The sequence below is a fragment of the Phymastichus coffea genome, unplaced genomic scaffold, assembly GCF_024137745.1.
Source record: "Phymastichus coffea isolate CEN01 unplaced genomic scaffold, Cenicafe_Pcof_1.1 PCOF00010, whole genome shotgun sequence".
Classification (NCBI taxonomy): Eukaryota; Metazoa; Arthropoda; class Insecta; order Hymenoptera; family Eulophidae; genus Phymastichus; species Phymastichus coffea.
The window spans coordinates 5500040-5515080 of record NW_026706821.1 but is presented as its reverse complement, the minus strand read 5'-3'; the positions used below and the strand labels follow the sequence as shown (position 1 = coordinate 5515080).

General features: G+C 37.3%; 1 protein-coding gene across 2 annotated transcripts in view; it reads left to right on the top strand.

Annotated features, from left to right (window-relative positions):
• LOC131671708 (disks large 1 tumor suppressor protein-like) overlaps positions 1–15041 on the top strand; it is a 1979893-nt gene that overhangs the window by 420124 nt on the left and 1544728 nt on the right. For both annotated transcript variants that reach the window (XM_058948341.1, XM_058948331.1), the window contains exon 4: positions 11846–11985. In XM_058948341.1, the coding sequence (XP_058804324.1) occupies positions 11846–11985 (140 nt within the window). The remainder of the gene's footprint in view (positions 1–11845; positions 11986–15041) is intronic.

Sequence of the window (15041 nt, the reverse complement as noted above, 5' to 3'; positions counted from 1 at the left end):
TTTGAGTAAAATTCAGTTCATAAGACGTCGCCAAGCTTGCAACCTCCACCACGAGGAATTTACAATTATCATGTTGTATTCGTACAGTGTACTTGATGACTGAGTCCTCTACGACAATGCCTTTAGTATGCTGTACAAGTTGATTTACAGGAATTTACGTCACAAGATTGTTCATAATTTTCGCGCTCCTTGTATATGCATCCTACACGTTCGCCTCTGACTTTGAGTAAAATTCAGTTCATAAGACGTCGCCAAGCTTGCAACCTCAACCCCAAAGCTTTTACAATTGTCATGGTGTATTCGTACAGTGTACTAGTCAACTTAGCACGTTATTACTATGACTATAGTGCACTGTACAAGTTGATTTACCGGAATTTACAATTATCATGTTGTATTCATACAGTGTACTAGTCAACTTAGCACATTATTACTATGACTATAGTGCACTGTACAAGATGATTTACAGGAATTCACGTCACAAGATTGTTCATAATTTTCGCGCTCCTTGTATATGCATCCTACACGTTCGCCTCTGACTTTGAGTAAAATTCAGTTCATAAGACGTCGCCAAGCTTGCAACCTCAACCCCAAAGCTTTTACAATTGTCATGGTGTATTCGTACAGTGTACTAGTCAACTTAGCACGTTATTACTATGACTATAGTGCACTGTACAAGTTGATTTACCGGAATTTACAATTATCATGTTGTATTCATACAGTGTACTAGTCAACTTAGCACATTATGACTATGACTATAGTGCACTGTACAAGTCGATTTACCGGAATTTACAATTATCATGTTGTATTCATACAGTGTACTAGTCAACTTAGCACATTATGACTATGACTATAGTGCACTGTACAAGTCGATTTACGTTAATTTACGTCACAAGATTTGTCGTAACTTAGGCGACCCTTCTATGTGCTTTCTACACGTTCGCCTCTGACTTTGAGTAAAATTCAGTGCACAAGACGTCGCCAAGCTTGCAACCTCCACCGCAAGGAATTTACAATTATCATGTTGTATTCGTACAGTGTACTAGTCATCTTAGCACATTATTACTATGACTATAGTGCACTGTACAAGTTGATTTACCGTAATTTACGTCACATGATTGTTCATAACTTTCGCTCTCCTTGTATATGCATCTTACACGATCGCCTCTGACTTTAAGTAAAATTCCGCTCATAAGACGTCGCCAAACTTGCAACCTCCACCGCGAGGAATTCACAATTATCATGTTGTATTCGTACAGTGTACTTGATGACTGAGCCCTCTACGACAATGGCTTTAGTATGCTGTACAAGTTGATTTACAGGAATTTACGTCACAAGATTTGTCATAACTTATGCGCCCCTACTATGAGCATCCTACACGTTCGCCTCTGACGTTAAGTAAAATTGAGTTCATAAGACATCGCCAAGCTTACAACCTCCACCGCATGGAATTTACTAGTATCATGTTGTATTCGTACAGTGTACTAGTCAACTTAGCACATTATTACTATGACTATAGTGCACTGTACAAGTTGATTTACCGGAATTTACAATTATCATGTTGTATTCGTACAGTGTACTTGTTGACTTAGGACATTTTTACTATGACTATAGTGCACTGAACAAGTTGATTTACCGGAATTTACAATTATCATGTTGTATTCGTACAGTGTACTAGTCAACTTAGCACATTATTACTATTACTATAGTGCACTGTACAAGTTGATTTACCGGAATTTACGTCACAAGATTGTTCATAACTTTCGCTCTCCTTGTATATGCATCCTACACGTTCGCCTCTGACGTTATGTAAAATTCAGCTCATAAGACGTCGCCAAGCTTGCAACCTCCACCACGAGGAATTTACAATTATCATGTTGTATTCGTACAGTGTACTTGATGACTGAGTCCTCTACGACAATGCCTTTAGTATGCTGTACAAGTTGATTTACAGGAATTTACGTCACAAGATTTGTCATAACTTATGCGACCCTGCTATGTGCATCCTACACGTTCGCCTCTGACGTTAAGTAAAATTGAGTTCATAAGACGTCGCCAAGCTTGCAACCTCCACCGCATGGAATTTACTAGTATCATGTTGTATTCGTACAGTGTACTAGTCAACTTAGCACATTATTACTATGACTATAGTGCACTGTACAAGTTGATTTACCGGAATTTACAATTATCATGTTGTATTCGTACAGTGTACTTGTTGACTTACGACATTTTTACTATGACTATAGTGCACTGAACAAGTTGATTTACCGGAATTTACAATTATCATGTTGTATTCGTACAGTGTACTAGTCAACTTAGCACATTATTACTATGACTATAGTGCACTGTACAAGTTGATTTACCGGAATTTACGCCACAAGATTATGCATAACTTTCGCACTCCTACTATGTACATTCTACACGATCGCCTCTGACGTTAAGTAAAATTCAGCTCATAAGACGTCGCCAAGCTTGCAACCTCCACCACGAGGAATTTACAATTATCATGTTGTATTCGTACAGTGTACTTGATGACTGAGCCCTCTACGACAATGCCTTTAGTATGCTGTACAAGTTGAGTTACCGGAATTTACGCCACAAGATTATTCATAACTTTCGCACTCCTACTATGTACATTCTACACGATCGCCTCTGACTTTAAGTAAAATTCAGCTCATAAGACGTCGCCAATCTTGCAACCTCCACCACGAGGAATTTACAATTATTATGTTGTATTCGTACAGTGTACTAGCCAACTTAGCACATTATTACTATTACTATAGTGCACTGTACAAGTTGATTTACCGGAATTTACGTCACAAGATTGTTCATAACTTTCGCTCTCCTTGTATATGCATCCTACACGTTCGCCTCTGACGTTATGTAAAATTCAGCTCATAAGACGTCGCCAAGCTTGCAACCTCCACCACGAGGAATTTACAATTATCATGTTGTATTCGTACAGTGTACTTGATGACTGAGTCCTCTACGACAATGCCTTTAGTATGCTGTACAAGTTGATTTACAGGAATTTACGTCACAAGATTTGTCATAACTTATGCGACCCTGCTATGTGCATCCTACACGTTCGCCTCTGACGTTAAGTAAAATTGAGTTCATAAGACGTCGCCAAGCTTGCAACCTCCACCGCATGAAATTTACTAGTATCATGTTGTATTCGTACAGTGTACTAGTCAACTTAGCACATTATTACTATGACTATAGTGCACTGTACAAGTTGATTTACCGGAATTTACAATTATCATGTTGTATTCGTACAGTGTACTTGTTGACTTACGACATTTTTACTATGACTATAGTGCACTGAACAAGTTGATTTACCGGAATTTACAATTATCATGTTGTATTCGTACAGTGTACTAGTCAACTTAGCACATTATTACTATGACTATAGTGCACTGTACAAGTTGATTGACCAGAATTTACGCCACAAGATTATGCATAACTTTCGCACTCCTACTATGTACATTCTACACGATCGCCTCTGACTTTAAGTAAAATTCAGCTCATAAGACGTCGCCAAGCTTGCAACCTCAACCCCAAAGCTTTTACAATTGTCATGGTGTATTCGTACAGTGTACTAGTCAACTTAGCACGTTATTACTATGACTATAGTGCACTGTACAAGTTGATTTACCGGAATTTACAATTATCATGTTGTATTCGAACAGTGTACTTGTTGACTTAGGACATTATTACTATGACTATAGTGCACTGTACAAGTTGATTTACCGGAATTTACGTTACAAGATTGTTCATAACTTTCGCTCTCCTTGTATATGCATCCTACACGTTCGCCTCTGACGTTAAGTAAAATTCAGCTCATAAGACGTCGCCAAGCTTGCAACCTCCACCACGAGGAATTTACAATTATCATGTTGTATTCGTACAGTGTACTTGATGACTGAGCCCTCTACGACAATGCCTTTAGTATGCTGTACAAGTTGAGTTACCGGAATTTACGCCACAAGATTATTCATAACTTTCGCACTCCTACTATGTACATTCTACACGATCGCCTCTGACTTTAAGTAAAATTCAGCTCATAAGACGTCGCCAATCTTGCAACCTCCACCACGAGGAATTTACAATTATCATGTTGTATTCGTACAGTGTACTACTCAACTTAGCACATTATTACTATGACTATAGTGCACTGTATAAGTTGATTTACCGGAATTTACGTCACAAGATGGTTCATAACTTTCGCGCTCCTTGAATATTCATCCTATACGTTCGCCTCTGACTTTAATTGACCGCCAATTATTTCATACAACTGAATATGTAGACAGTGATTCAGACAATCATACTAGATTTTCTTCAGAGTTTGATAATAAAAGTCGTTATGACATTGCAACAAGTAAATCTTTTTCACCAGAAATATTGCGTTTCAATTAATTATTATCACCATATCTGAATACAAAGGGGCAAAGTATCTTGAATAGTTTCTCCGATATATGTTTGTTCGATAGCTATGTTTGTCTATGTTTGTCTAATCACCTTGTTATAAAATGTAATAAGAAATGAAATAATATGATTCTGTAATTATTACTTTATTTTAAAATCAAGTCAATCATAAGTAATACTGTTCTTTTATATAATCATATTTTTTTAAGTATATAAGATCTATACATTTATATTATCAAAGTGATTTTCAAAATATGATAAAAATTAGACAATGAATAAATTTAATTGAAATAAAATTAATTGAAATACTATATGTTAGTATAAAAAAGCATAAAATGCTTTTTATACTTTAGAATTCTGATAGTTCAACATCTAGATTTATTTATTTGCTATTTTTATTCGAATAAAAAGTATCCCTTAAGTTACAAATTTCTCTACGTATCAATGAAATTGAAAGTGAATATTTTATCTTAATTTATTATTGTTTGGTATAAAATCATTTAAGGTAAATTATATCATTTGTTCCACCTACCTCAGAACAAGCTAAAAAGTCTTGTTTATTAATTTCACATGACTCACACAAACAATTTTCATTTTTATCTCCAAAAAAATCATCACCATAAAAACAAGTAATTTCTGTGCCTTCTTCAATTGGTCTTATAGTTTTAATATGGACAATATCATTTTGGAGTATGTATATACTGTTGGCTTTACAATCATGATTAACAAATGCTGCTGGACCTATCAGTAACTGTGATGATTTCTTTCGCATGCTGTACATTAGAGAAAAATCCATATTTTTCTCTATTAAAAGGTTTTGTTGCTCTTGAGTGATTGAAATATGAAAGCCAAGTAAATTATCTATTATTGTATTTTTTATCATTTTTTTCTTTGTAATGACTTTTACTTGATTGCTCAAATTGTCATACCGATGAGTTGATGCAATGGATATTAAAGCACTAGGATGAATAATTTTTAAATATAATTGAAAATAAAGTGATATATGATTAATATCAATAACATTCTTGGGATAATTATTCAATATTTTCTCATGATTCACATACTGCATTAGGTCAGATAAAATTTTTGTATAGTTTTCATCACAATATTTGTTTATTATATTAGAGAGTTGTGAAATTTGTAAACAATCATTTTCCCTGATAAGATACTCATCAGTATTCAATAAACAAATTTTTTGTGTTTCAAAATTTAGGAAGTTATCCAAAATAATCTTTTTTGATAAACTGTCTAAAAGAGACAGTTGTTCACTATTTAATTTATTAAGTTTAGATAATGCAGAATTCATTTTAAAATATTTTAGAAATAACAATACCACCAAACTGAATCAGACATTTTATACTAATTGTTCAATGACATCCATGAATTTGAAATTTTAGAGTTTACTAGGATTAAGGGATATTTAATTATGACATAAAAATAATATAGATGGTCAAATTTTGTTATTGTTAACCTTCAAATAATCGTTGTTTTGATTGTCTGCATAAGTGAGTTTGTAATAACCATCCGTCCGCATAAGTACGTTGTTACGGAACAGGTGTCCTCATAAGTCGCGTACAATTATGCAGACGGTCTGCATAATTTTCTTGGACTTGTGCGGACACAGACCGTATAAGTGATGTTTGATAATAACAATGAAAAAACAATGAATTTATTAATATTTTATTCATTAAAAATAATTTTTTTTCTTGTTTATAAGTATAAGAAACTAATTTCTAGCGATGTATCCATAGAAATCTTAAAAATATTACCGTCCGCATAAGTGCAGATTTATGTTGCTATATATATATATATATATATATATATATATATATATATATTGTAATGTGGTACATTACAAGGCCTTTCCTGAGCGCTGCATTATTTGCAACATCTCAGAAAAGCCATTCCCTTCCCTTGCCGCCCCGTAACCGGTTGAATAAAATAAAGACAAACGCGCCTTATATAAAACGATTACTTTTTTTCACGCCCGAATAACCACACCGGAGATATCGGCGAAACAAACTCGACAAACGCGATCCGACGGACACTCAAAAGAGAGGAGAGAAAAAAAGGAGCGCACCACGAAATAAGAGAGCGCACGCACACACTCACTCCCGACCACGTGGCCGACCGGCAAAAGAAAACAGAAAAACTTGACTGGGAAATGCAACGGAAATGCATGTTGATGACACATTCAGATCTGTTACACTCCCAGACACCAACACCAACACTCACAAAGCACTGACACTTCTGGGGCGAGCAGAAAATCGCCGATGAAATGGCAGCCGGCAATCAGCTGTGTCGGGCTGCCGAACACCATCGGCGACATCCTGAGCGCCACACACAAGCACAACAGAGACCACACAAACATCCGGGAACACGTCACTCAACCGACACGGGAGCGCCCCAGGAGGCGCTCCAACAACCGATACAGGAACACGAAGCGTACGCGCGAGAGACCGAGCGGCCATTTTGAAACGCCGAGACAGACTGAGAGTGAGCGAGCGAGACAGACTGAGACAGAGCGAGCGATACAGAGCGAGTGGAATAGACTAAACAAGAGCGAGCGAGACAGATGATATGAAATGATAAATAGAATAATATGTAAATGCGAGGAGGAGGGCGCTACAATTGAAACGACGTATATTATATACGTATTCATGACGAATTAAAATTAAAATTAAAATTATAATTGGAAAAGAATGAACATGGAATAGATACCCAATTGTAAAGTTCGCATGCGACCGACACCCATATTATGATAGCGAGTGACAACTACCCCGTTAGGTTTAAACTATAAATTAACCGACAGAATTCGAACCTCTGACGAAATTCGCTAGTGACGTCACGACCAATCAGTGAATTAGAATAAAATTTGATTTTCGTCCGGATAGAAAAATAGACAAGAGTAGGGGTAGATCTTTTCCGACAATTAATGATAGCTACCTTAGTGGGGGGTGAGAGAGGGTAAATAACGACGAAAGTAGGAGAGTTAAGGAGGGCGCTGTATCCTTCTAATTTACATACGGACCAATGAAAAAATATTCGGAGGGCGCTACCGATATCCGAATTAGCATACCGACCAATAATAACATTTCTTCTCGGAAAGAGGAGAAGAAAAGCGATCTTTGACCGCGAAAAGCCGATTCTCGTCCATTTTGCCACCGGTCTTCAAGCTAGAAGGAGTGATTGAGCCAGATAATTTCGTCACACAGGACTAATTACGCAGTCATTCTGTGATCTGAACGCAGCAATCTGATATTAGCTAATTTTGTTCACCGAAACAGTAAGGAAGAATCGTAAGTAGGCAAAGTGCCACTCACTTATATTAATCGCGGAGTACGGGAATAAAATTTTCAGTGTTGTAGGTCGTCGCGACGCGTGGATCCGTCGATGCCGGTGCCTATCGAATCGTGCTGACTTCCCGCCATTTCGTAGATCGAACGTGAGTGCTAGGTTTATACGAATTAGAGGTTGTGATTAATTATCCGCGCTGACCTTTTGCCGTATAGTATTTTATTGCGTACGCAGAAGTAGGCGAGGTAACATTATTGATTAATTTATTCGCGCTGACCTGCTCGCCATTTAGCCGAATAGAATTGTCGTGCTTATTGAATTGTGCTGACCTTCCCGCCATTTCGTAAACCGAATGTGTGCGTTAAGATCAGGCAGAGAAAATTCGCGAGTTGAGTTATTCGCGCTGACCTTTCGCTAACAATTTATTGCGAACACAGAATTAGCCGAATACACTTGTAATGTGGCACATTACAAGGCCTTCTGAGTGCTGCATTATTTGCAGCACTTCAGAAAGACCATCCCCGTCCCTTGCCGCCCCGTAACCGGTTGTTTAAAATAAAGCTAAACACGTCCTACACCGAACAATTATTATTTTCCATGTCCGAATGACCACGCCGGAGATATGGGCGAAACAAACTTGCCCAACACGATCCGACGGATGCTCAAAGAGCAGAAAAAAAAAGGAGCGCACCACAGAAAAAGAGAGCGCACGCACACACTCACTCACAGACACTCCCGACCACGTGTTGCCGGCCGGCAAAAGAAAAATGCAAAACCTGACTGGGAAATGCAACGGAGATGCATGTTGATGACACATGCAGATCCGTTACACTCCCAGACACTAACACGAACACTCACGAGGCACTGACACTCCTGGGGCGAGCAGAAAATCGCCGATGAAGTGGCAGCCGGCAATCAGCTGTGTCGGGCTGCCGAACACCATCGGCGACATCCTGAGCGCCACACACACGAAAATCAGCGACCACATACACAAACACCCGGAACAACACCACAGAACCGACACGGGAGCGCCCCAGGAGGCGCTCCAACAACCGGCGCAAGGACACGAGGCGTACGCGCGAGAAACTGAGCGGCCATCTTGAAGCGCCGATATAGACTGAGAGCGAGCGAGCGAGACAGACTGAGACAGAGCGAGCGAGACAGAGCGAGCGAAGCAGACTAAACAAGAGCGAGCGAGACAGACTGAGACAGAGCGAGCGAAATAGACGAAACAAGAGCGAGCGAGACAGACAATATAAAATAATAGAATAATATGTAAATGCGAAGATGAGGGCGCTACAAATGAAACGGCGTATATTATATACGTATTTCTGAGATTAAAATTAAATCATAAATTGAAAAAGAATGAACACGAAGCAAATATCGAATTGTAAAATTCGCACGCGACCGACACCCCTATTATGATGGCGAGCGACAACTACCCCCTTTAGGTTTAAATGATAATTTAACTAACTGAATTCGAACATCTGACAAAATTCGCTAGTGACGTCACGACCAATAGGCAAATTAGAATAAAATTTGATTTCCGTCCGCATAGACGAATAGATAAGAGTAGGGGTAGATCTTTTCCGACAATTAATGATAGATTCCTTAGTGGGGGGTGAGAGAGAGTAAATAACGACGAAAGTAGGAGAGTCAAGGAGGGCGCTGTATTATTCTAATTTACATACGGACCAATGATAAAAATTCGGAGGGCGCTACCGATATCCGAATTAGCATACCGACCAATAATAACATTTCTTCTCGGAAAGAGGAGAAGAGAAACGATCTTTGACCGCGAGAAGCTGATTCTCGTCCATTTTGCCATTGGATACCTGGAGAGAAGGAGCTCTGTTAGCTAATTTTCGCCGTCGAACCTCTAGCGCTAGACGTCTCCTAAGCTCTCTGTTGCCAATTTTGTTTGCCAGTATCGCAAGGAAAAATTTGTAAGTAGGCAAAATGCCGCTCATTTTTAATTAATCGCGGAGTGCGGGTTAAATTATTTAATTTATTTAGTTCGGTTCTGTAGGTCGTCGCGACGCGTGGATCCGTCGACGCCGGTGCCTACCGGATCGTGCTGACCTGTCCGCCATTCCGCGAATATAGATTGAGTGTTCGGTTACGAGAGAAAATCGCGACTTAGTATTCGCGCTGACCTTTCGTCGACCTTATTAAGTGTTCGTTTTGTGAAAGAAAGTCGCTACTTGGTATTCGCGCTGACCTTTCGTCACGTTTATTAAGTTCGTTTTACAAAAGAAAATTGCAATTCGATATTCGCGCTGACCTTTCGTCAACGTTTATTAAGTTCGTTTTACGGAAGCCAATTGCAATTTAGTATTCGCGCTGACCTTGCGTTAGTTACTTAGTACGAACGTAGGTTCAATTGGATTAAATTGTTTTGACTAATTAGTTGTGCTGACCTTTCCGCCATTTCGCAAACCGAATTTGAGCGTTAGGTCTTATAAAAGAAAATTGCGATTTGTTACTCGCGCTGACCTTTCCGCCATTTTAGGAACCGTTTAAATTGTATCTTAGGGATTAGTGAGAATTCAGAATTCTACCGACCACATTTATTCCGACCTCGTATGTGAGAAACTTTTAATGCATCAATAAAACAATTAATTGTCTTTATATACATATGTATATCTTACTTGATAACCTGCCCCTGTTGCATGTTAGTGATTTTCAGCCGCGGTCGGTTACATACGGGTTTATTAATTCGCTATATTTTCGGATTATTCATTAGGTAAAATACGCGCGATTTCGAACGTCCTCACGACCTGACTTAAGGAGTCATCAACTGAGCTGCCGGCATACACTAATCAAGGAGGGAATTAGCATCGAACGTTGGACACCAAAGGCCTGAACCTCGGACACAACGCGTATCCCCCCATCTGCTTACTCTGCGCAGTCGCCGTTAGGCAGACCGGGATACGCGTAACCCTACTGGCCTTACCCCCGACGATCGCCGTAATCAGCCGACGGTCTGGCGCCCTAAATAATCGGGGGTAGAACCAAACAGGCCTTGTGGCGGAAGAACTCGGAGCGCGGTCAAACCCCCCGAAATTCCCTGCCACACACTTACCGTGCTTACTTAATCGCACTGACCTTTCCGCCATTTTCTAGATCTAAAGTACGTGTTAGGTTCATACGAATTAGAAGCAGTGGTTGAGTTATTCGCGCAAACTTTTCGCTAACGATTTGTTGCGAACGTAGAATTGGCCGAATATACTTACCGTGCTTATTTAATTGTGCTGAGCTTCCCGCCATTTCGCAAACCGAACGTGAGCGTTAAGATCAGACAAAGAAAATTCGTGATTTAGTTATTTGCGCTGACCATTCCACCATCTTTGTTAATCGATGACCGACCGGAAAATTATTAAATTTCGATTAATTTGTACCCTTGCTAATTCATAATTATTCAGAGTTGTACTGACCCTAATCACTCCGACTTCTTGTTTATAAATTAATAAATACGTCAATAAAGTGATTAATTGTTTCTTTACATATAATTTACTTCTGTTACCCTGCCTCAATTACATGCTAGTGATTTTCAGCCGCGGGTGGTTATAATCGGGTAACGCTGATTCGCTATATTTTCGAGTCCCACGATAGGTAACATACGCACGAATTCGAATGGACTTACAACATGGATTAAGGAGCCATCATCTGAGCTGCCGGGTTACCATAATTGAGGAGGAAAAAATTGGAATCGAGTAGTTGGACACCGAGGCCTGAATTGAGGAAATCGCGAGTACTCATCCGCTTGCCTACTCTGTGCAGTCGCCGTGAAGGCAAACCGGGATACACGCGACGAAACCCCATTTTGGCCCTACCCCCGACAATCGCCCTAATTAGCCGGCGGTCTGGCGCCCTAAATAATCGGGGGTAGTGAGTCAAACAGGCCTTGTGGCGGAAGAAACTCGTAGCGCGGTTAAAACCCCCGAAATTCCCCGCCATAATATATAAATTTTATATATAATATAGAGAGAAAACTTGTAGAAAATATATGTGTTAACAGAAACAATTGTTAATAGAAAAGATATATATTAGAAAATTGATCTATAATCTATCTATACAATAGTAAAAAATTATTTGAAATTATATTTGTGTAATATTCTAGATATTCAAGAATATTATGTAATAACATTATTGGATCATGTTAATTGCAACGATTCAATGGTAGATGGATATGAAATCTCATCGTATCCGTGTGATATAATATGTCATCAATTTCATTCATTATCATCAGAGTCTTCTTATGTAAGTATAACATAATAATAATTTAATATTTCAAACATATTAATTACGGTTATCAATACATAATTTAATAGGACGATATATATTAAAGAATTCATAATAACACATGTCCACATCCAAAAACACAGTAACGTAATAATATTTTCGAAGGTATTCAATGCGCTGAATCGGAATCTGGTTTCAGAATTGATCCTAAGATTCTCGAGATATCCTAATTTTAAAGTGCAAAAATTAATATTTTGTGCTATGGTCAAAGTTATGTTAAACTGAATAATTTTTTTTTTCAAAAACTAGTCAACCGTTATAAAGCACGAGTCTTGCTCTTCAAACCTCATTTCTTGTATTAGAAATATTTTTTTTTTCATCAAGATATCATCGATTAATGTTAAGTATTTCAGAAGTTTAGCAACAACACTAAAATCACAGGTTACAGGGGTTGGAGGTTAAAGCAATTGAGGTTCAGGGTTTTAGGGATTATATGATCACAGGTTAAGGGGTCGGAAGTTAAGGAAATTGAAGTTTAAAGTTCTGAAGTATGCTAGATATACGTATTTGACCATCGAACTGTTTGAATGTTTTTGCGGAACTGCTAAATTACTTAAAGTCAATCAATAATATCTCGATGAAAGAAAAAAGATATTTTTAATTTTGTAAATGAATTTAAATGAACAAGAGTGCTGATTTGTCACCACTATACTTGTTTTTAGAAAACAAATTTATTCACTGTGTTACATAACCGTGACATATCAAAATATCGTGATTTTTGCACTTTCAATATTGTTACACGATGATTGACGACAGCACCAGCAGGTGCTGCCGCCACTCAGGTATTTCTAGGGCCACAGCACCCTTTCACACATACACGAGCATACATTACGAATGGCGCACGCAGGCACTGGATCATGTCGATGATAAAAAATGTAGCGATGCTACATCTAGGAAAACTGTGGCACGATATATGGCAGTGTTTCTTTTTATTTGTTTGATAGTGGCATGTTTATTACAAAATCCAAAATAATGTTTTGGTATAATATTTTGTTTTAATAGTTCATTATTTAATTTAATTGCTATTATTTTTTTACAGATTTTCGAAAGAGTAGGGATTAAGCTTACTGGTCTATAAGATGAAATAAGTTCAGGCGATTTATCAAGTTTTGCAATAAGCATTACTGTTGCAATTTTCCACTATGTAGGAAAGTAGAACAGTCTGAAGATTACATTTATTACTATAGTGATGTATCTTTTTGCTTTTAAGGGCTGATCTTTTAGTAACTTAGTATTTATACTGTCATGTCCTAGCCTTTTTTCATATTTTAGATTTTCTATTATATTACATATTTCTTAAACTTTAGTACAGTATGTTCTGGAGCTATTGCAGTTGACAATTTGTTCAGTTGTTTGAAAGTTATTCAGTTTGGTAATAATTCATTCGTAGGGTATGAATGTATTTTCTAAGTGTTCCACGAAAAGAGTTGCTTTATCTTTGTCCGTTCTGATCTACGGCACCTTATTTTTTAATATTGGAGAAATAAGCTATTGAGGTTATTTTATTCTTTTAGTTGCCTTCCGGAGCCAATAGTCTGTGTCTTCTGTGGCTAATAAGTTTTCTGAATAATTTTGTATTCCTTGGTTTTTTTCCGTGCATAAAATTTTTTTTGATTCTCTAATTAATATATAGTAATTTGTTTTATCCTGTTTCAGTCTACTCTGCTACCATACTCTTCTAAGTTTTCTTTTTTCTTTGAGTTTTTGTAAAGCTTCTTTTGTGATAAGTATGTTGGATTTAGATGTTATTTTTAATTTGGGTGTTACAATTTCAATAGCTGAGTGTATGTTTTGGTTCAATGTGTTAATAGCATTATGAATATCTTTCTGAGTTTTGAGTGGTATTTTACACTTTACCTTTTCATTAATTACTGCCCTACATACTTCTTAGTTAGTTTTTTTGTTATATAATGAGTTATTTTTTATATTTAACTTAATTTTTGCATCATAATTGAGGATTATTAGAGAGTTGTCTGAGTTAAGACCAAGACAAGATTTAGCTACAAAATGTTCGGAGCATAGGCTTTTGATGATTGCGAAGTCTATTAAATTTGGTAATTTATTCAAGTCAGAAGGCCAGTACGTCGGTTTGCCCGTTGATATCGGGGTAAGGTGTCTTTCCTTCATTACTGAGTATAATTTAACACCTTCTGGATTCGGAGTATCCAATCTAGAGCCCTATTAGGGATGTTTTGCGTGATAATCTCTTCCTGCCATAAAACGATATCCTAAACTATCCAAATAATCTTTGTAGTAGTCTCCGATAATAGCATTAAAAAGCAATGTTTTTAGCTTTATACATCTTTGAGTCAAACCACTTGCGTTCCATATTGCAATTTGAAATCCTGAGTTTCTTTTTATTTTATTTACTAGCGTGATAAGCAGATATAAGTATTATATCCATTCTATTCATTACCTGCATCATCATATCTTCCAAGTGATTGTTATTATTTACTATAGATTACTGTGGCGCAGGCTGTTTTGATTCTTCAAGAGTATTTGTGTTACTCTGTATAACATGTGTAAATATATAATTTGGTCTAACGGTATTTTCGCTAATTTCAATTTCGGTCGGTTGCATAGATCTCAGCGCAGGAAAAACTTTTTGTTGGAGAAGTTTTCTAGCGTTATATCCTTTGTTCCTGTCACGTGATTTCCTCCATAGTTTACACATTTAACTTGTTTTATTTTCGTTTTTATTGGATAATTTGCAGTAAGATGATTTTCTATACCTTTTTCGTAGACTGGAATTCTATGGCAGTAATTTGTTATGTCGCCGAGTCCCTGAGAACTTATACATTGAGGGATTTCCCTTTTTTTACGTGGAAGCTTAAAACTAATAATTTGGTTGATCAAATTGTTGATATCATAAATATTTTTATTATTTTCATTAGATTTTAGTTCAACGAAGAATATCGCTAGAGGCTGTTCGTTTATTTGATATCTTACGTTACATATTCCAGTTACTGTGTGACCGTTTTGTTCAATTTCTTTTATCAGTTCATTTATATCAA